Below are 23,148 nucleotides of genomic sequence, written 5' to 3' on the forward strand. Positions count from 1 at the left end.
AAAAGAAAGTCAAAACAACAGCAGTTTAAAAAGGAGAAGAGCAGACAACGGAAGCACATGGTGAGGACAGTGCAGGAGAGAGAGAGAGAGAGAGAAAGAGAGAACCTGCACATTTACTGCCTTTGCTGTTTTTTGAATTCACGTGTCGCTGGACATCGGAGTGCATCTGGGAAACTTAGCAAACAGTGAATTTCACAACTAATCTTGGAGGAACTGGTGTGGGCGAAGTTCACAACACAGAATCAGATAAGTTAATTGTTGTTTTAATTCTGTCCAAGAGAAAGGCTGTATTAGTGAATACAGTGGGTTCTTTCTTGATTATATGTTTTTGGAGATAAGGCTCTTGATTAAACTTAAAATATAAGCCATAGCTATTAATTTAACCTGATGCAATGTTTGTAGAGGAATAAGACGGTGTTATTTTCTGGGGGGGGGGGGGGGGCTGGGGGGGAACCCAGGGAGATAGTGAGGAAAGAGATCGATCTGAGACTGGTACAGTTGAGAACAGAAGTGAGTCAAACAGTCAGGGCAGGTAGGGACAAGGTATGATTAATAAACTGCATTTATTTCAATGCAAGGGGCCTAACAGGGAAAGCAGATGAACTCGGGGTATGGTTTGGAACATGGGACGGGGATATCATAGCAATTATGGAAACATGGCTCAGGGATTGACAGGACTGGCAACTTAATGTTCCAGGATACAAATGCTACAGGAAGGATAGAAAGGGAGGCAAGAGAGGAGGGGGAGTGGCGTTTTTGATAAGGGATAGCATTACAGCTGTGCTGAGGGAGGATATTCCCAGAAATACATCCAGGGTGGAACTGAGAAATAAGAAAGGGATGAACACCTTATTGGGATTGTATTATAGACCCCTTAATAGTTAGAGGGAAATTGAGAAACACACTTGTAAGGCGATCTCATCTATCTGTAAGAATAACAGGGTGGTTATGGTAGGGGATTTTAACTTTCCAAACATCGACTGGGACTGCCATAGTGTTAAAGGTTCAGATGGAGAGGAATTTCTTAAGTGCGTACAAGACAATTTTCTGATTCAGTATGTGGATGTACTTACTCGAGAAGATGCAAAACTTGATCTACTCTTGGGAAATAAGGCAGAGCAGGTGATTGAGGTGTCAGTAGGGGAGCACTTTGGGGCCAGCGACCATAATTCTATTCGTTTTAAAATAGTGATGGAAAAGGATAGACCAGATCTAAAAGTTGAAGTTCTAAATTGGAGAAAGGCCAATTTTGATGGTATTAGGCAAGAACTTTCAAAAACTGATTGGAGGCAGATGTTCGCAGGTAAAGGGATGGCTGGAAAATGGGAAGCCTTCAGAAATGAGATAACAAGAATCCAGAGAAAGTATATTCCTGTCAGGGTAAAAGGGAAGGCTGGTAGATATAGGGAATGCTGGATGACTAAAGAAATTGAGGGTTTGGTTAAGAAAAAGAAGGAAGCATATGTCAGGTATAGACAGGATAGATCGAGTGAATCCTTTGAAGAGTATAAAGAAAGTTGGAGTACACTTAAGAGGGAAATCAGGAGGGCAAAAAGGGGACATGAGGTAGCTTTGGCAAATAGAATTAAGGAGAATCCAAAAGGTTTTTACAAATATATTAAGGACAAAAGGGTAACTAGGGAGAGAATAGGGCCCCTCAAAGATCAGCAAGGTGGCCTTTGTGTGGAGCCGCAGAAAATGGGGGAGATACTAAATAAATATTTTGCATCAGTATTTACTGTGGAAAAAGATATGGAAGATACAGACTGTTGGGAAATAGATGGTGACATCTTGCAAAATGTCCAGATTACAGAGGAGGAAGTGCTGGAGGTGTTGAAACGGGTAAAGGTGGATAAATCCCCAGGATCTGATCAGGTGTACCCGAGAACTCTGTGGGAAGCTAGAGAAGTGATTGCTGAGCCTCTTGCTGAGATAGTTGTATCATCGATAGTCACAGGTGAGGTGTCGGAAGACTGGAGGTTGGCTAACGTGGTGCCATTGTTTAAGAAGGGCGGTAAAGACAAGCCAGGGAACTATAGACCGGTGAGCCTGACCTCAGTGGAGGGCAAGTTGTTGGAGGGAATCCTGAGGGACAGGATGTACATGTATTTAGAAAGGCAAGGACTGATTAGGGATATGCAACATGGCTTTGTGCATGGGAAATCATGTCTCACAAACTTGATTGAGTTTTTTGAAGAAGTAACAAAGAAGATTGATGAGTACAGAGCAGCAGATGTGATCTGTATGGACTTCAGTAAGGCATTCGACAAGGTTCCCCATGGGAGACTGATTAGCAAGGTTAGATCTCATGGAATACTGGGAGAACTAGCCATTTGGATACAGGACTGGCTCAAAGGTAGAAGACAGGGGGTGGTGGTGGAGGGTTGTTTTTCAGACTGGAGGCCTGTGACCAGTGGAGTGCCACAAGGATCGGTGCTGGGTCCTCTATTTTTTGTTATTTACATAAATGATTTGGATGCGAGCATAAGAGGTACAGTTAGTAAGTTTGCAGATGACACCAAAATTGGAGGTGTAGTGAACAGCGAAGAGGGTTACCTCAGATTTCAACAGATGGGCCAATGGGCTGAGAAGTGGCAGATGGAGTTTAATTCAGATAAATGCGAGGTGCTGCATTTTGGGAAAGCAAATCTTAGCAGGACTTACACATTTAATGGTAAGGTCCTAGGAAGTGTTGCTGAACAAAGAGACCTTGGAGTACAGGTTCAAAACTCATTGAAAGTGGAGTCGCAGGTAGATAGGATAATGAAGAAGGTGTTTGGTATGCTTTCCTTTATTGGTCAGAGGATTGAGTACAGGAGTTGGGAGGTCATGTTGCGGCTGTACAGGACATTGGTTAGGCCACTGTTGGAATATTGTGTGTAATTCTGGTCTCCATCCTATGATGTTGTGAAACTTGAAAGGGTTCAGAAAAGATTTACAAGGATGTTGCCAGGGTTGGAGGATTTGAGCTATAGGGAGAAGCTGAACAGGCTGGGGCTGCTTTCCCTGGAGGGTTGGAAGCTGAGGGGTGACCTTATAGAGGTTTACAAAATTATGAGGGGCATGGAGAGGATAAATAGACAAAGTCTTTTCCCTGGGGTCGGGGAGTCCAGAACTAGACGGCATAGGTTTAGGGTGAGAGAGAAAAGATATAAAAGAGACCTAAGGGGCAATGTTTTCATGCAGAGGGTGGTACGTGTATGGAATGAGCTGCCAGAGGAAGTAGTGGAGGCTGGTATAATTGCAACATTTAAGAGGCATTTGGATGGGTATATGAATAGGAAGGGTTTGGAGGGATATGGGCTGGGTACTGGCAGGTGGCACTAGATTGGGTTGGGATATCTGGTCAGCAAGGACGGGTTGGGCCGAAGGGTCTGTTTCCATGCTGTACATCTCTATGACTCTATGACCTTAGTCTTGTCCCCACCTCTGTCTTCTCCTCTCGAATGAAAATAATCCAAGCCTATCTAGTCTCTCCTTAAATTTGAATTTCTCCATCCCAGGCAACATCCTAGTGAACCTCCTCTGTACCCCCTCTAGTGATATCACATCCTTATAGAAGATGGTTTCTGCAGGAAGACATTTTTAAAAAAAATAATCATGGCAAGCTCACCACTAATTGCTGTTTAACTGAGTAGCTGATTGGCTATCAACCACATTACTGGTGGATTATATGTAGGCCAGACCAGGTGAGAAGACAGATTTCCTTCCCTAAAGTGCAATGGTGAACCATATAAGTTTCCACATGGTTGGCATTAGCCTAGCTTTTAATCCCAGAATCTTATTGAATTCAAATTTCATCACGATCCATGGTGGAGATTTGAATCTGTCTCTCAGAGCATTAGTCTTGAGTTCTGGTCCCTACTCCATTAATGTCCTTACCATGCTACCACCCAATCCATCTCCAGCACAAGCAGTGATGAGCTTGTGTTTAATGTTCACTTCCATGTACCCGCTTACAGAGGAACAGAGATAATCATGATGGACCTACTTCCTAATGTGACTCAGTACCTCCTGGAGAAGAGGAAACGAGAATTACACAGAGACTTCTGTGGACAAACAAACGATTACAGCATCAGTTTGCAATCAAAAGATTTATTTAGGAGACAACATTTACACAAATATTAATTTAAAGCAATATATAAGCCAGAGTCCAAAAATATGTACATACTTAGACCAATTACACCCATGCACTTTATTAATTGAGATATTCAGGTTCACAAAGAAAGACTCCTAGGTATCAGTGTCTAACCAAAAACACAGCAGGTATTTCTGTTTGTGCGCTAGCAAAGCTCGTGATATTGCATTGCCTGTCGTTTATGCCTAATGTGGAACAGATCATTAACTTTGCACATTACCAAGTACTTCACTTGCACTGTAACTGGTATTAAAAGACGTGGACGAAGGTGCAGGCTGTGAATACAAGGAACTCTCTGTGACTCTGTCCAGTAATACGATCAACTCCTCCCAAAAATGCTTTCAGACAATGCATCCTCCAGTAAATATGTGGTCACATTATCTCATTGTCAAAAAAGGTCTCTGTATTTAATGTAACTGGGCCTCAGAGGCAGCTTATGATGGAATTTTCATCTGGTAAAGTAACAGGAGTATCAGTACAGATACAAATGTAATGCCATCTGCTTGATACACCTTTTTCATGTCAATGGAACTAACTTGGAGGGTATTAGCGACCATCAGTTTCAGAGAGTTGTGAATGCAGCCCATACAAAGTAGACAAACAGGAGGCTGGGCGAACACAGCAAGCCAGGCAGCATCAGAAGGTAGAGAAGTCAACATTTTGGATATAACCCTTCTTCAGGACTGGATGTGGGGCTAGGGGAGCTACAGATAAAGTGGGGAGGGGAGGTGAAAAGAGTAACGGAATGGTGAGGTAGTGATTGGTGAACATGGGTAGTGGGTAAGACCTGGTTGGTCCATGGGAGGGATGAATCCGATGGGTAGCTGGAAGGAAGGGTTGGCAGGTGCAATGGAAGGGAGGAGGTGGGGCTGGAAAGATGGCTGGGGGGGATGGGTTGGAAGGTTACTGGCAAAGGGGCTGTGCTCCGAAAGCTTGTGATTTCAGATAAATCTGTTGGAGTATAACCTGTTAGCCTGTGACTTTCAACTTTGGACTATAGCAACTTTACAGTGCAATTGGAGCTGGTATTGGTATCTATATTCCTGTTAAGTCTGTTTATGTTTCCATTAGTACAAGGTTTTATTGACTTTGTGAAACATTTTTGTGTTCAATTTCTGACACCAATTTAAAGGGCTCATGATCTCACTTGAAATAGCACAGGAGGCACACATCAAACACAAGCAAACCCCAGTGTAGTAAACACTGTATCTAAGGCACACCGTTGTGATGTTGACTGATGTGATTAAGTTGCTACAGTTGATGACGGACTTACACCCACCCAAATGTCGTCGTTTGGAATGAAGAGATTGATGGAAACGTGCACCTGCACTTGCAACACAAAACCTTAAAATGTTCTCATTCGTTTATAAGCTGAGATTTGAGAGAATGATATTCCATGCTCAGATGTGTGTGCAATCTCTGATAAAAATGGGTGTTTATCTCGGGTCAGTTGGACATAGCAAACAGGCCATTCAGCCCCTCTAGCCTGCTCTGTCATTCTTTATCCTGGATGATCACCCACCTCAACGCCATGTTCTTGTATTGCCATATATCCCTTCAAGGCACGAGTAGCTAGAAATCTCTCAGTCTCTGCCTTAAACGTATGCAGTGATTGAGTCTTTATAGTTACCAGGGGTAGAGAATTCCATCCTCTGAGAGAAAATGTTCCTTCTTGCCTCTGGCCTAACTGACTTTTATTCGGTCTCAGTCTTTTATTCTGAGGTTGTCTCCCACTGGATCTAAATCCTACAACCGGGGAAACTACACTTTGTCTGCCCCTTTTAAGATTCTTGTAGAATTCTATCAAGTTGTTTGTCATCTTTCAAATATAGGCCCAGTCTCCTGAATTTGGCCTTGCTGGGTAGTCCCAGGAACCAATCTGTTGAACCTCAGCTGTACTCCTCTAGGGCAGGTACATCCTTCCATAGGCAAGAGGACCAAAACTACACACAACCCTCCAAGTTCAGTCTCACCCCCAGTGTTCTATCCAACTGAAACAAGAGTGCGTTGCTCCTGCACTCTGTAGTATGATACATAATGTAGTCTGGTATCAGGTGATAAAAGGAAACCCTTCTGTGAAGAGCCAAGAAACACTCCCCCATGTCAAAGTTTTTTAAAAATTTATTCACAGGATGAAGCTGTCCCTAGGCAGGACAACATTTATTGCTCATCCCTAAATGCTGTAATTGTTGTGGGTCTGGAGTCACATGTAGGCCAGACCATTGCAGTTTGCTTTCCTAAGGAACACTAGTGAACCAGATGGATTTTCCTGACATTGGTTTCATCATTTGAATCTTAATTTCAGATTTTAAGAGAATCCAAATTTCACCACCTGCCATGGTGGGATTGAAACCCAGGTCCCCAGGACATTACATGGGTCCCTGGATTAACAGTCCAGTGATAATCCCACTCGGCTTTTACCTCCCTGTTGTTGTTGTAATGGCATTAATCTTTCAATGGGGCTTCTTTCCCTGCAATAGGGTTGGGATTATGGTCAGGCACAGCATGAGTCTCAGGAAGTTGAGCCAATCCCCAGGCTGGTCACTCAGTTTCTGCCCGAAGTAAGATTGAGTTCAGTGACTGGAGTGAATCTACCAAGTCTCACCCATTGCCCTCATTCTTGCTAAACTACATTGGCTCCCGATGCCTCAAATTAAACATTTATTTTCCCACAACACCATAAGACCATAAGATATAAGAACAGAATTAGGCCATTCAGCCCATCAAGACTGCTTTGCCATTTGATCATGGCTGATATGTCTCTCATACCAATTCTTGTGCCTTCTCCCTGTACCCCTTACTAATGAAGAACCTGCCTATCTCTGTCTTAACTACACCCGGTGACTAGGCTTCTACAGCCCTCTATGGCAATGATTTCCTCTGGCTGAAGAAATGTCTCCTCATCTCAGTTCTAAAGGGTCGTCCCTTCACTGTGAAGCTGTGCCCTCAGGTCCTAGTCTCTCCTATTAGTGGAAACATCTTCTCCACGTCCAGTCCATCCAGGCTCACAGTATTCTGTAAAGTTCAATCAAATCTCCCCCATATCCTTTTAAGCTCCGTCGAGTACAGACCCAGAATCCTCAACCATTCCTCATATTACTTTTGACATTCACAATTCTCCATAGCTTGTTCACCCCTACCACAACACTGACTCTCTAATCTCCTCTAAGCCTATAACAGAACATCCTAAAGATGTAGAAGCAGTTGGTCACTCAATCTGAGTGTGCCCCACAATTCAATGAGATGATGCCTGATCTGAATCCTCAATTCAACTTTCTTGTCTTTTCCTTATAACCCTCCTGATTAAAAATCTGTGAATCTACTTAAAGAGACAACCTGGACTGCCCTTTGTGGTGAAGAATTCTACAGATTCACTCAGAGAAGAAATACCTCCTCACCTCTGTTCGAACAGGGGAAACCCTCATCCTGAGATTATGCATTCTGATCCTAAACTCTCCCGCAGGGGAAACAGCTTTTCTGCAGCTACCCTTGCAGGTGTCCTGTACATTTCAATAAGGTTGGCCCACATGTTTCTAAATTCCAATGAGTGCGGACTCAACCTCTCCTAATAAGAAAATCTCTCTATACCCAGGATCGAACTAGTGAATTTTGTCTGGAATTGCCTCCAATGCCAATATATCTTTCTTTAGACAAATAGAACTGTTCACAGGTGCGGTCTAGCTAGTGCTTTGTATAGCATTAATAAGTCTTCTCTAACTCAACATTCCATTCCTTTTGAAATTAAGGCCCCATACAAACTGCCCCATTTACCTTTGAACTTCAATGCTAGCATTTTGGTACTTATGTACAAGGATGCCCATATCTCTCTTTGCTGCAAATTACTGCAGTTCTTCTTAAATTAAATAATAGACAGCTTCTCTACTCTTGCTGTCAAATTGCATAACCTCACGTTTTCTTATATTCTATCTGCCTAGTTTTTGGCCACTTCCATTACTTGTCTATATCCTTCTGCAGATTCTTTGTGTCATCCTCACCATTTGCCACCCCATATCATCTCTTCTCTGACCTCTTCCATCAGGCAGAAGATACAAAAGTTTAAAGACATACAGCCATAGAGTCATAGTTAAAAATCGCACAACACCAGGTTATAGGCCAACAGGTGTATTTGGAAGCACGGAGTGCTACTCCTTCACTGGGTGGTTAATTAGGAGCAGTGGTCCGAAAGCTACTGTTTCCAAATGACTCTGTTGGACTATAACCCGATGTTTTGCGACTTTTAACTTTGTACACCCCAGTCCAACACCGGCACCTCCAAATCATAGAGACATAGAGTTGTATAGCATGCAAACAGACCCTAAATCTATCTCATCCATGCTGACCAGGTATCCTAAATTAATCTAGTCCCATTTGCCCACATTTGTCCCATATCTCTCTACACCCTTATCATTCATGTACCCATCTAGATGCCTTTTAAATGCTGTCATTGTACCAGCCTCCATCACTTCCTCTGGCAGCTCATTCCACACATGCTCCATCCTCTGCGTGAAAAAGTTTCCCTTTAGAATCTTTTCTCTCTCAGCTTAAACCTATGCCCTCTAGTTTTGGACTCCCCTACCCTGGGGAAAAGATTTTGGCTATCTGACCTATCCATGCCCTTCATGATTTCAAAAGCTTCTAAAAGGTCACCCCTCAGCCTCTGATGTTCCAGCGAAAACAGCCCCAGCCTATTTAGTATCTCCCTCTAAACCTGGCAACGTCAATGGAACCAACAGGTTCGAGAACAGTTTCTTCCCCGATATTATTAGACTTCCGAATGGACCTCTCAAGTTTCAAATCTAATGTTGATCTTGCTCTCTGTGCACCTTTGCAGCCGCAACATTGTATCAATTGTATGGCATGATCTACCTGTACTGCACGCAAAACAAAATGTTTCACAGTACCTAGGTACAGTGACAATAAAATGCTCCTGCCACACTTCCAAAGCCCTTCATTTTTTATCATCTCACCAGGTTATGAGTTACGTAAACTCCAAACTCTGGAATTTCCCTCCCTAAACCTCTTCACCTTGCTTTGTTCCTTTAAGATACTCCTAAAAACCTACCTGTTTGTAGCTTTCTTGATATCTCCAGTTGTGATTTGGTGTCAATGTGGGTTAATAATACTTGCATATTAAGCCCCTTGAAATATTTTAATAAGTTGAGTCAGTTTGTGCTGCTGCAGCTTTGTTGTAGAAAGAATATGTAGTTCGCGCTATTTAAAAAGTCTTTTTAAACAGTTCTCAGGAACTTTGATTTGTCCCAGTGTGAGGTATATGGGCTCACACTGAGAGTCTCGGATCAATGCTGAATCCACCTCAACTTATCATGTATCCCTTAGCAACAGGCCATCTGTGAAACAATGGTTACCTTTTGTGCTAGGCCTCAGAAATGGGAGGGTAATATCTGGGACCACTGACTGTGCTCCAGCAACACCAAGCTCCTAAAGGACACTGGGATTTTTGTACACTTTATTACATTTCACTGAACAGTTAAGGGACAGCGGGAGGAGCGACAGAACAGATGTGTTTGCGGGTGTCTAGAAAGTGTCTGGTTGGATGGTATGCCACCTGGCAGATTCCACATGTCCTCGATTCGACATCTCCCTCCAATGTGTTCTTCCCGTCTCTGAAGCGTTCGCCCCAATTACCACACGGCCAAGGACTCCACTTCGGGTGTAAATGCGACTCTGAACATTTAAAAACAAAATTCATCAACATTCATTGGTCAGTGCATTGAGTATAGGAGTTGGGAGATCATGTTGCAACTGTGCAGAATATTGGTGGTGCCACTTTTGGAATGCTGTGCCCACTTCTGGTCTCTGTGCTGTCGAAAAGATGTAGGGAAACTTGAAAGGATTCAGAAAAGATTTACAAGGATGTTTTCAGGGCTGGAGGGTTTGAGCTACAGGGAGAGGCTGAATAGGCTGGGGCTGTTTTCCCTGGAGCATTGGAGGCTGAGCAGTGACCTTTTCTGGAGGTTTAGAAAAATCACGAGGGGAATGCATAGGATAAATAGACCTTTTTCCCTGGGAGTCCCAAACTAGAGGGCTTAGGTTTAAGATGAGAGGGGAAAGATTTAAAAGGCACTTGCATGGCATACTTTTCACGCAGAGGGTAGTGCGTGTTTGGAATGAACTGCTAGAGGAAGTGGTGGAGAAGGGTATGATTACAACATTTAAAAGGCATCTGGATGGGTATGTGAATAGGAAGGGTTTAGAGGGATATGGGCCAAATGCTGGCAAAGGGGAATAGATTAATTTAGGATATCTGGTTGGGCACAGACGAGTTGGTCCAAAGAGTCTGTTTCCAAGCTGTACAGTAATACACCGTCAAGAATAATCTGATACATAATGGAAAATGACCATATGAAACCACCAAACTGTGTCTGCTGTGACTCGCTTTCTTGACTGTTTCAGATTCCTAATGAAAAGCCTATATCTTTCATTCACTATTATGGGATTAGATTAGATTAGCTTCCCTACAGTATGGAAACAGGCCCGTCAACCCAACAAGTCCACACCGGCCCTCAGAAGAGTAACCCACCCAGACCCATTCCCCTACCCCATATTTACCCCTGACTAATGGGCAATTTAGCACGGCTAATTCACCTGGCCTGCACATCTTTGGATTGTGGGAGGAAACTGGAGCACCCAGGAGAAGCCCACAGGGAGAATGAGCAAACTCCACAGACAGTCACCCAAGATGGAAATTGAACCTGGGTCCCTGGTTCTATGAGGCAGCAATGCTAATCACTGAGCCACCCCAAATAATTCCATTACATTAGCTATTCTGCGTCCTGCCATCTAGGACCTTTACTCTTTCAGGATTGTAATGTGGTAACACTGTTTGAATCTTACTGAAACGTGATGTGTTGCAATTGCTTTTTGTCTTGCATTCAACAGAACAGACAGGACAATACCGAACTAATTGCTAGTGAGCTATTGGTTTTGGCTCCACAGCAGATGCTAAACAATCCGAAGTGTGTCTATAGCTACACTAATAACCCATGGAAGATAATCAATTGAGATTGTAATATGGCTCATTCGGAGAGACAATGGCTTCGTGGTATAATATCTAAACTATTAATCCAGAGACCCAGGGAATATTCTGGGAACCAGGATTTAAATCCCACCATGCCTAATGATGTAGTTAGCATTTAATGAAAAATCTGAAGTCAAGAGTTCATTTTCACAGTGTGGAAGCAAGCCATTCAGCCCATTGCGACCATACTGACCCCCTGAAGTGCAGCCCCTGCCTGATCCATTCCCTACCCTAATGCCTGCATTTCCCAGGCTAACACACCTAGCCTGCACATCCCTGGACAATACGGGGCAAGTTTCCATGGCCAATCCACACTAACCTGCAGATCTTTGGACTGTGGGAGGAAAGTGGAGCACCAGGAGGAAACCCATACAGACACGAGGGAAATGTGCAAACTCCACACAGGCAGTCGCCCGAGGGTAGAATCAAACCTGAATCCCTGTCGCTGTAAGGCAGCAGTGCTAACCACTGAGGCACTGTGCACCTCCTCTACTAATGTCTAATGATGATCGAATTATCAGGGAAAAACCCATCTGGTTCACTGATGTCCATGAGGCAAAGAAGCTGCCATCCTCACCTGGACTGACCTACACGTAACTCCAGACTCATTAATCATGAAAACATTTGGGTCCAGGCCCTACAGCAATGTGTCTGATGTTGAATTGCCCTCTGGACAATTAGGGATGGGTAAGCCAGCAATGCCCACATCCCAGGGATGTAAAAAAAAGAGGATGTATTCATAACCTTGTAAATACAAGTTGAGAATTTTGCAACGTTTTCAATTACCCAGGAGCTTGGGGAGCCTGTTGCTTTCTCTATGACAATAGCTCAGCCATTCAGAATTAACTTGGTTAGAGACAAAAAAAAACTGTTCATGCTGGATTCCAAGGCAGACCAGCAGGGGCCTGGAAGAACACAGCGAGCCAGGCAGCATCAGAAGGTGGAGAGGTCAACATTTTGGGTAGAACCCTCCTTCAGAACTGAAACATTAACTTCTCCACCTCCTGATGCTGCTTGGCTTGCTGTGTTCTTCCAGCCTCCTGCTTGCCTCAATCAGAGTCTGATCAGCATCCTTTACTCCCTCGAGTACATTGCTGTGACCATTAGAAATGTGTCATTTGTCCTGATGAGTGCAAGAGTAAAAGCTTCAGCAACCCATCTCCCATTTCACCAAGAATCACGTTCTGAAGATAAATGTCTGAACTCAGTTCTCAGCCCTAACCAGTCTGCATCAGATTGTAATATTAAGATGGAGAAAGGGCAAGAGCTGGTTGCAGGGTTCCACTCATCGGGCTTTTGCAAAAAGCAGATTGGGTCAACGTGAGTGTGGGGGGTTCACAATGTCAGGCTCAACATCTCTCCTTTACATGTACCCCCTAATGAGTCAAGTGCTTTGGCCTCAGCAGATCACCTCGGCTACCATTCCATGTCTGCTGTAAAGCCCTAGTAATGGGGTATGACTCTGTTGGAAGTGATGAGTAAGTGTGTGACAATGCTGCTCCTTTACCAGGGTTATTCTATCCTTGTTTTTTTTCAATAGGGGTTGTAAAGGCAGAGGTGCTGAAATGTCTGAACTCGTGACTTTAAGAATGGCTAACAGATGCTGTCTAAGTTAACCATCAGAAAAGGCTTTCAGGTTTCTTTTTAAAATGCTTGTACAATGAACGAGGAGTGGCCAGTTCTCCCAGTTCAGGGATTTTTCTAGTTTTGGGTTAGTTTTTAGCTGGGGACTCAATGAAACAGCTCTATGCTGATCCTCTCTCTCTCTCTCTCTGACTTCTCTCTCCTGTAAGAACCTGTATTTGAATTTTCCAGGGGCGTTTTTCTGGGAAGTTGCAGGAAATCGGAACAGCTCTTTGTTCAGTTGCGCTTTTGTGTTGGTTGGGTTTTCAAATAGTTACGTTATTCTAAATCTGGTTTTCTTTTGTTCGTGTGTAAATAAATTCTGTTTTGTTTAAAGCGGAGTGGTGTGACCAGCTGTGTCACTCCTGGAATACTCACCTTACATCTTCTGAAAACAACTCGTAAAGTTAGGGACTGGGCTACCTTCTTAAAATGGAAGAAATTGAGGACTTCAGGTGCTGGAGATCAGAGTTGAGAGTTTGGTGCTGGAAAAGCCCAGCAGGTCAGGCTGCATCCGAAGAGATCCTGATGAAAGGCTTTACACCCGAAACATTGATTCTCCCGCTCCTCAGATGCTACCTGACCTGCTGTGCTTTTCCAGCACCAAACGCGACCTTCTTAAAACGTTTTGAGGGGGTCTGGCCTGGTCTATAACAGTAGTCAAAAGTGCGAGGTTTGCACTGCCCTTACCTGCATGACTATAAATTCCAGAGAGAGCTGTAGGTTTTCAATATCTCCTGAAGGAACATCAAACAGAAATGGTGCATTCCACACTGGGTTATAGCCACTTGATGTCTTGGTTTCCTTGGTTGAGAGAACTTTATCATCTTGGTAGAGGCTTATAATGACATAATGATCTGCAAATGTGAGAACGGGCACATGAGAGTGATGAAGATGGAGGGAAGACATAATTAATGGGATATTACTGAGAAATGTGGAAGGAGCGAAGGGCCTTGGAGTGAATGTTCACATCTGCTAGAATGTGGCAGGAGAGGTCGATGATGTGGCAATTGGAATAGAATGATAAAAGGTTTAAGGTGATGGCAGGTTAGGCTGGAGTTGCATGATTTAGCAGCTAGGCCCCATAATTTGAGACCTATGTGCAGTTCTAATCACCTCATTAGAGAAAGGATGTAACTGCACTAGAGAGGGAATGAACAAGGATGTTACCGGGATTGGAAAACTTCAGCTCTGAGGAAAAATAGACACATCGGGATTGTTCTCCTTGGAACAGAGGAGGCTGAGGGGAGATTTGACTGCATTGAGGGTTTGGTAGAATGGATAGGAAGGGCTTATTTCTTGCTATTGTGGCCTCTCCTTAAGACCTGACCTGTCCTTAAGACTTAACCCTCATACCAAACATTTGCATGCGCAGTCCTCAGACAGCCCGAGGTGCCTTAGGCTCAGAGTTTGCTTGATAACGTTCCTGTGAAACGTCCCTGGGATGTTTGACTGAACTAAGTTGCCTTTCACATTCATGAAGTAGGGTATGACCTTCCATGATATTCTGTCCGCGTTGCTGAGAGGTTTGCATTGCAGGAGTTATGTTTTGTGACAAAAACAAAGGGTTGCCCCAAAGTCAGGAAGAGGACAACCCTTCCTCAGTCACCAATTTGTAGATCATTTTCTGCTTGTGTCCCCAGAGTGAAAAATGTGGAGGATGGGCCAGGGAATTATGTTTATGCGGTGTTACTATATTGGAACAGTACCTAAGTAATTTATAATTATGTAAAACTTTCCATTTGAGTTAAAGGTAGATCAATTCTTCTTTCTTTTGTTTGTATATAAAGTGCATTTTGCTTAAAGCTTAATAACTTGATCAGTCAAATCAGATCTGGAATACAGCCTGTTAATATGATAAATGTTAGGGTCCAGGCTATCTCCTTGATATATTTGAAAGGGTTTGTTCTGATCCATTTGACCTAAGACCAGGGAGCCACTCACAGCTCCTGGCCATTGACTGACAGATTTCTGGCAAAGGGGTTTGGATTTTACAGCATCGACATTTTAAAAGCGAGTGTAAGTGAGTCAAAGCCAAACAGCCCAGAACATTTCTCTGATTTTCGTTCTAGTTCCACGTATGGGACTCATGACAATTCACAATTCCCCATGTAGATGTGTGGAATGAGAAATGTTATGGACGACCTCTAAGGATGTAAACCCCCCCCAACCCCTCCCGATGGTTAAATCTCCCTGTGACATCTCACCTGGCGACCCTGGCATGCGGGTCAGTCTGGCCAAAGACTCAGCCTTTCGAACCATCACCTTGATCCGGTTAGCCAGGGTCTGATACTGGAGCAGGATGAAGAGCTGGCCCAACAGCTTGGCTTGACCTGTGCCGCTCGAGGGTCCCACCACATCTTGGGAGCTGAGACACTGAAAATAAGGCAAGACTGATTAGTTATCAGAGAGGCATTGAAACTTAAAGGAAGGAGGCCATTTGGCCCATTGTGTGCCTGTGATGGGTCCTTCAAACATCCAGCATGTTTAAACCTATGTGTTGTCTGTTACCCTCATCCTCTGAAGTTGCTTGTGAAATTACTTTGCGTGGGTAAGAAAGGACACATGTGTTGAAGCACTCTGTCTTACACTCTTTAGGATAATTTGCAAGAAATACCAACGTAAAGGGAAAATGTCATTCATACTGTATGAGAGTTGAGTGCTGATTGGTTCACAATAATGAATATTGACGAAAGTGCTGTCATGGAGAATGCACCAGTTTGACAATAATTGACAGTTAACTTCCAATCTTGTTTAGATTTTATACAAAATAGGTTGACTCTGATTGGTTGAGGCACTTGCTTGGGAAATAAATAAGATAATTGTGTTCAGTTAAAACACACGCAGTGTATGTGCATGTATTTTTCCATCTACACAGAAATGTCTTACAATTTGTCTGCGGGAGGTGGTAGGGTGGCTTCGTAGTTAGCACTGCTACCTCACAGCCCGGGATCTGGGTTTGATTCCAGCCTGGGGAAACTGCCGGTGTAGAGTTTGCACGTTCTCCCCGTGTTTGTGTGGGTTTCTTTTGGGTGCTCTGGTTTTCGCCCGCAGTCCAAAGATGTGCAGGTTAGATGGATTGGCAACGGGAAATGTGAGATCATACGGATAGGGTAGGGAAGTGGGTCTAGCTGAGATACCCGTCGGAGGGTCAGTGTGAACTCAATGGGTCAAATGGCCTGATTCCACACTGTAGGGGTTCTATGACTCCAGGATGAAAAGCTTCAATAAAATGTCTTTGTTCAGCTGCATTCAGTAGTACTGACTACTAAATGTATTTATCAAATGAGCTTCTACTGCCTTTTTTGGTGGTAGGTTCAAAATCCTAACAATTAAGCATAATCTTTTCACCTTATTCCCCTTCAGATCTTTTGTCAATGATTTTAAATACATGACCTCAAGTTTTTGTCCCAGTTATCACGGGGAAACATTTTTTTTCTTCATCTGCTCAATGAAACCATCTTGCCATCCTCAAAACACTATTAGGTCACCTCTGATCTTCTGTGGGACAGAGATGACCAAGAAAGAAGAAAGCTAAGGATTGCACTGGGTTAAAAGGACAGCTTTAATTTTTTGCAGATGCAAGTATCTTAGAAGCCAGTAAAGGACCACGAAAAAAACTGAGAAGGGAGAGAAATAGAATATGAGTATTAATGTAACTGGGAATATTAAAACTCTGCCAGGAAGAAATATCATAGAGAATAACGAAATTTAAAAAAAATATAGAATCCCAACAGTGTGGAAACAGGCCATTTGGACCAACAAGTCCACATCAAATCTCTGAACAACATCCAATCCAGACTCCACCCGCGCCCCCCAACCCTATACCTGTAACCCTACATTCCTCACGGCTAATCCACCTAACCTACATCACCCCTGAGCAGTATGGGCAATTTCCCATGGCCAATCCATCCTGACCGGCACATCTTTGGACTGTTGGAGGAAGTCGGAGCACCCGAAGGAACACACACACACGGACACGGGGAGAATGTGCAAACTCCATACAGTCACCCAAGTCTGGACTCGAACCTGTATCACTAGCGCTGTGAGGCAGCAATGCTAACAACTGAGCCATTGTGCCACCCAGAAGTTTTTTAAAATTATGCATTAATGGGCCAGGCCAGCATTTATTGCCCATCCCTAATTGCCCAGAGGGCAGTTAAGAGTCAACCACATTGCTATGGGTCTGGAGTTACATGTAGGCCAGACCAGGTAAGGATAGCAGTTTCCTTCCCTAAAGTGCAGTAATGAATCAGATGGGTTTTTCCCCGACAATTGACTCATGGTCATCATTAGACTCTTAACTCCAGATGCTTATTGAATTCAAATTCTACCCTCTGCTGTGGTGGGATTCGAACCCAGGTCCCCAGGGCATTACCTGGGTCTCTGGATTAATAACCCAGTGATAATGCCACTAGGCCATTAATCCCCCCTACTCAAACTCTTTCCAGGGTCAACACATACTTTGGTACTCTGGCTCCAGGGTGTGCCATATAGACGCCACACTGCTACAACTTACCAAAACACCTGTGACTGGACCTTCCAATCCCGTGACCTGTAGTGCCAAGAGGGACAAAGGCACAGAGACAGCTATTCCCATGTGGGCAATAAATGCCAATGCCACATGTTACTTCAATTTCAATTCAGAGCCGAGAAGGCCTGAACCTAAAACATGAACGAAACCTTGTCTAATTTAATATGAAAATCCACAATCTTAGCGACTGCAGGGTGGCTGATGGAGGAAGCAGAGCATCTGAGTAATAATCCAGTATTGAGGTCGGCATAGCTGCAGTGGAATACAGGAAACTCAACTCTTTCCTGGACCACGCTGTAGCGAAGACAATAACAATACTTCAGATTGATACCGAGTGCCGGAAAACAAGTATTGCATTGCCCATCACTTTGATAAGTTCCAACATTAACGTAGATAAATGACCATTCAAATGCATTGAAGCAGAATTGGAACACAACCAGGGTTCAAGTCAAGTGCGTCACAAATGAGAAATAATGTTTCTTGTTATCAACTTACTGCTGCCTGCATGACTCAGGTCAATTGATAAAAGATAACGTGTGTGCTTTCCAAAAATATCCGGTCAGAGGCTAATAATTCATGTTATGTTCGCACTTATGATCCTGTTCGCCCCAGTGGAGTGGCATGTAATAAGGGAACAATGTGGCTTAAATAAACATTAAATGTTTGCTTGCAAACACTGTCAACAAGGGTATCAATGACAAGCATGTAACTTAACTGCAAATTATAGGCAGTTGAAAACTTAGTTTTTATGTTGTTCAGCTGGTGTTCAAATCTTTCCTTGGTCTTGCCCCTTTGTCAATTCCTGCAGGGTCTGGGTTAGGGTTAGGGTTAGGGTTAGAGTTAGAGTTAGGGTTAAGGTTAGGGTTAAGATTAGGGTTAAGTTAGGGTTATGGTTAGGATTATGTTTAGGGGTTAGGGTTAGGATTGTGTTGAGGATTAGGGTTAGGATTGTTTTAGGGTTAGCGTTGTGTTTAAGGTTAGGGCTAGGGTCACGTAATGGTAGTGGTGATGAGACTAGATTAACAATCTGGGACTGTAGTTTTGAATCCCCATCATGGCAGATGGTCAAATTCTAAATTAATAAAAATGTGGAACTAAACAGAATTTAAAGAAAAAATTGGGTAGTCCAATTGTCAGCGTGTAACCCCAGCTAATTGTTACAAAAACACATCTGGCTCCTTTGGGGAAGGAAATCTACTGAATTTACCTAGTCTGGCCAAAGTGAGACTCTAGGCCTATAGCAAAGTATTTGATTCTTAAATGCCCTCTGAAATGGCTCAGCAAGTGTATCAGTTCAAGGGTAAATAAGGATGGACATCAAATGTTGGCTTCGCAGCCCACATTCCATAAACAAATATTTCTATTAAAAACTGTCATCGCTCCACTATTGATGGCCATGCCTTCAGCTGTTTGGGGTCTTTAGCCCTGGACTCCCTCAGTAAACTTCACTCTCACCTCCTTAAGACTGACGTCTTGGACTGAACTTTTAAATCCTCTTCCAAAATTGCCTTACGTATCTCCATGCCAAACACTGTTTGATGCCACTCAGAGTCAAACAACACAGATACAAACCTTTGGGTCCAACTAATCAATGCCGAACATAATCCCAAACTAAACTAGTCTCACCTTCCCACTTGTGGCCCATATCCTTCCTAACCTTTCCTATCCATGTACTTATCCAAATGTCTTTTAAATTTTGTAAATATACCCAAATCCACTGCTTCTGCAGGAAGTTCATTCCACACACAAACCACCTCTGTGTAAAAATTTTGCTCCTCATATCTTTTTAAACCTCTCTCCTCTCACCTTAACAATGCCTCCTAGTCTTGAAATCCCCCCGTTCTCGGGAAAAGACAACAACTATTAACTCTATCTTTACTGCTCACTATATTATAAACGTCTACAAGGTCACCTCACGACCATCTGTGCCCCAGTGAAAAATAGTCCCAGCCTATTCAACCTTCCTTTATAATTCAAACCTTCCATACCCAGCAATAACCTGCTAAATCTCTTCCAAACTATCTCCAGTTTAATAATATCCTCCCTATAACTGGGCAACCAGAACTGGAAGTAGTGTTCCAGAAGAGGTAATGTTGCGTACGACCTCAACATGACTTCCCAACTCCTATACTCAAGGCTCAAAGCATGAAGGAATTTTACTATCTTCTTGAAATACGAGTTATTTTTGATGTAAGATTGTTAGGTTGGGTTTGATGAATCAGTATGTTGAACACATGGATTCAATGTTGGTGTTCCTGGGTGACTGGAAATGACACCTTGTTCGAGGTTTGTGTAAAGATTTGCAGCTCGGGTGTTGGTTGCCATGGTTGTGGGTGTGTTCCCCGAGCTGGGACGTTGATTTGCAAACCTTCCCCCCCCCCCCCCCCCCCCCCCCCCCCCCCCCCGGCTGGGTGACATCTTCAGGGCTTTGGAGCCTCCTATGAGGTGCTGCTGTACTGTGTCTTCTGGAATTTATTTGGTTCTGTTCCTGCCTGGTTCTGGTTTGTTGTTGTAGTAGCCGGTATATTGGGTCCAGGTTGTTGTGTTTATTGATTGAGTCCATGGCTGAGTACCATGCTTCTAGAAATTCTCTGAAGTTGTCCTCTCTTTAGCTTTTCCTATGATCATTGTGTTGTCCCAGTCAAATTTGTGGTCCCTGTCATCTGTGTGTGTGGCTACATTATATAGGACAAACAGGCAGACAACTAGCAATCCACATCCATGAAAACCAACTAGCCACTAACTGTCACAACCAGCTGTCCCTAGTAGCCACACACACAGATGAGTGGGACCACAAATTTGACTGGGGCAACACAATGATCATAGGACAAGCTAAACAGAGAAGCGTCAGAGAATTCCTAGAAGCATGGTACTCACCCATGGACTCGATCAACAAACGCATAGATCTGGACCGGTCACTACAACGATGAACCAGAACTAGTAACCAGAAGCAGCAGGAATGGAACCAAATAAATTCCAGAAGATGCAGCACTTCATAGGAGGCCCTGAAGATGTCACCTAGATGGGGGACAGAACATCTGCAAATCAACTTCCCTGCTTGTGGAACACAGACATTGTTAGACCTGGTGACCAATAACAGAATATACATTGAAACGATTCTTTCCTAAGGTCCATTCTATAACTTGGGGCCATCAAACTGATTCCCCATCTGAGCATTGCTGTCTCCTGGTCTGTTTAAAATGGATGATGAGCTCCAGACTGAGGGTCTCCCAATGGGAGTTCCTCGGAAAGCCTTCTCTCTTTTTGGGGGGCTAATGGAGGTTGTCCAGGAAAGGTTCCTGGGTTGACATCAGGTACGGAGCGGCTGCTTTATGATGTTGAGTAGGTTGGGCCTGTATTGATTGGAGTACAGAAGAATGAGAGGTGACCTTATTGAAGCATAGGGGACTTGTATGGTAGATCCAGAGCAGTTGCTTCCCTTGTGTGGGAGTCTATGACTAGAGGGTCGAATAAAGGGTCACCCATTTAAGACAGAGATGAGGAGGAATTCCTTCTCTCAGAGGACGGTAAATCTGTGGAATTCTTCATTGCAGAGAACTGTTGAGACTGAGACATTAAATATATTCATGCGGACATAGACAGTTTTTTAACCAGTAAGGGAATTGGGGCTGTGGGGAGCAGGAAGGAGTGAGGATTATCAGAGCAGCCATGATCTTATTGAATGGCAGACTTGATGGGCTGAATGGCCTACCTTTCTCCCACATCTTATGGTCTTATAGTCATTTAATCAGAGAATTGGCCCTTCAAATCTGTCAATTTGAAAGTTGTTTGCTCTCTCACTTGCATTCTTACAACCTCTGTTTGTTTTCCTCTAAGATGGCTTCTGCAAACACAGTTCTTGCTAAGCTTCGCCAACTTTCAGGCGTGGCTCAGGGGTTAGCTCTCTCATCTCCGAGGTGAAAGGTTGAGGTTCCTGTGGGAAGAAGCGGGCCCTTTAGTGCGGTGCTGAGGGAGTGCAGAACTGCCTGAGTGCTGGACTTTCAGGGGCCCATTGCTCAGATGAAACACGACTCTGTGTCTGGTCTAACATCAAACCTAAACAGTTTCATGACACAGTTTAAGATGGAGCATCTCAATATTTAACGTGGTTCAGCTGGCATTATCACAGTGCTGTTTGTGAGAGCTTGCTGTGCACAAATAGGCTTTTCTTACATTGTTGAATGCAAAGATATTCTTCCATTGGCAGCAGTTCAAAGAAGGTTCTCTAGGATGATCCCTTGACTGAGGAGGTATTGTCTTTTGAGCAAAGGTAAATAGGTTGGGGCTCTACTTACTGGAGTTTAGGTGCATGAGAGGTGACCTCATTAAAGCATATCAGACTCTCAAGGGCTTGACAGGGTCAATGCTGAGAGGTAAATGCTAACCCTAACCCAAATGGGAAAGTTTAAGAGCTGAGGGTATAGTCTCAGATTAAGGGGCACCAATTTAAGACTGAGATGAGGAGGAATTTCTTCTCTCAGAGAGTTTTTGGAACTCTTTGCCACTGAGAGCTGTGGGGGCAGAGTCCTTGTGTATATTTAAGGCTGAGATGGAAAAATCTTGATCAGTTGAGGAATCAAGGGTTACAGGGAAAGAGCAGGAAAGTGGACTGAGGAATATCGGATTAGCCATAATTCTATTGAATGGCTGGAGGGGCCAAAATGGCTGGAGGGGCCTGTTCCTATTTCTTATTGTTTGTTCCAACAACAATAATGATGCCTCCAAAAGTACTTAATTGTTTGTAAAGCGCTTGAGGACATCCTGAGATCAAAAAAGCCAAAGTTGTTCTTTCTCAGAGTATTAATGACAAAATCCTTGGTGCAGAATTCTTCCTCAGAGCCCTCCACTAATGTTCTACTTGCTCCTCTACTCTTAGGAACTCATTTTGAATTCTGTCAAGAGATGGGTAGGTTTTATAAATCCTCATAAAACAACTCACTGATCATGTCTTGACTTCCATTTTCTCAAGGTGCAGCCCATTATGCTCCTATTAAATGCTGGTCAGGTACTTATCTCATTTGGAAAATGGTGTAAGTGAGAATTGTTGCTCTGTTACCTATACTCGTACTGCACAGGGCAGACAGGGTGCCCTTCCCTATACCCTAGTATTGTGATGTGACCCATTTACGCTTCCTGGAAATGACATTATAGTAGGCGCTGTTCTCCATAAACAAAAGGAATATGATCACACCTTGTGCCTTTTATCAATTAGCAGGAAGTCAGTGAGGTGACAGTCTCTTGCTACATTCTCCATGGCAATGCCTTGGCTTATTAAAATTGGACAAGGGTAACTTGCAAGCTTAATGTGGTCAACTTCTGTTGCAACATCATAAAATTGCTGATGAAAACTGTTCACACATATTGCCAACCAAACAGCACCATTTTCTCCTGTAATACTAATTGTTGGGATTGTTTGGAATTTGGCATTCTTGCAATTGTCCTGATGATTGGAAATGAAATATTTAAACATGTCTCACTTTTCAGTAATCTTCAAGTCCTGTTTTACCAAGTGACTATTGAGGAACATTAATTAGGACAATGGGGAGAACGTTCCTATGATCCTTCAAGCTAGGGGAGGGGTCTGTTGTTTGAGATGAAGGACAGATGGTTCATTCTAATGTCTAATTCTGAAAATATCACCTCTGACAGTGTGGCATTCTCTTAGTACAGTATGGAGAACATCGACGGAGAAGAGAGACTCAAGTGGAATGTGACCTCGCTACATGCTGACCAGAGAGATAATAATGCTAGCTCCAAGTGAGCTCTAGTCGTAAACTGAAAGGTTAGATATAAAAAGGGGATGGGCTGTATGCA

The 23,148-nt window shown here is 43.5% G+C and overlaps 1 protein-coding gene across 4 annotated transcripts in view; it reads right to left on the reverse strand.

The window, feature by feature from the left end:
* Positions 1-4,114: 4,114 nt before the first annotated feature.
* The window catches only part of LOC140458445 (synaptotagmin-11), a 63,605-nt gene continuing 44,571 nt past the window's right edge, over positions 4,115-23,148 (reverse strand). For all 4 annotated transcript variants that reach the window (XM_072553022.1, XM_072553025.1, XM_072553023.1 and 1 more), the window contains 3 exons: positions 15,008-15,176; positions 13,491-13,657; positions 4,115-9,823 (listed from right to left, as the gene is read on the reverse strand). In XM_072553022.1, coding sequence (XP_072409123.1) covers positions 9,674-9,823; positions 13,491-13,657; positions 15,008-15,176 — 486 coding nt within the window. In that variant the 3' untranslated portion in view covers positions 4,115-9,673. The remainder of the gene's footprint in view (positions 9,824-13,490; positions 13,658-15,007; positions 15,177-23,148) is intronic.

The sequence above is a fragment of the Chiloscyllium punctatum genome, chromosome 33 (genome assembly GCF_047496795.1).
Source record: "Chiloscyllium punctatum isolate Juve2018m chromosome 33, sChiPun1.3, whole genome shotgun sequence".
NCBI lineage: Eukaryota > Metazoa > Chordata > Chondrichthyes > Orectolobiformes > Hemiscylliidae > Chiloscyllium > Chiloscyllium punctatum.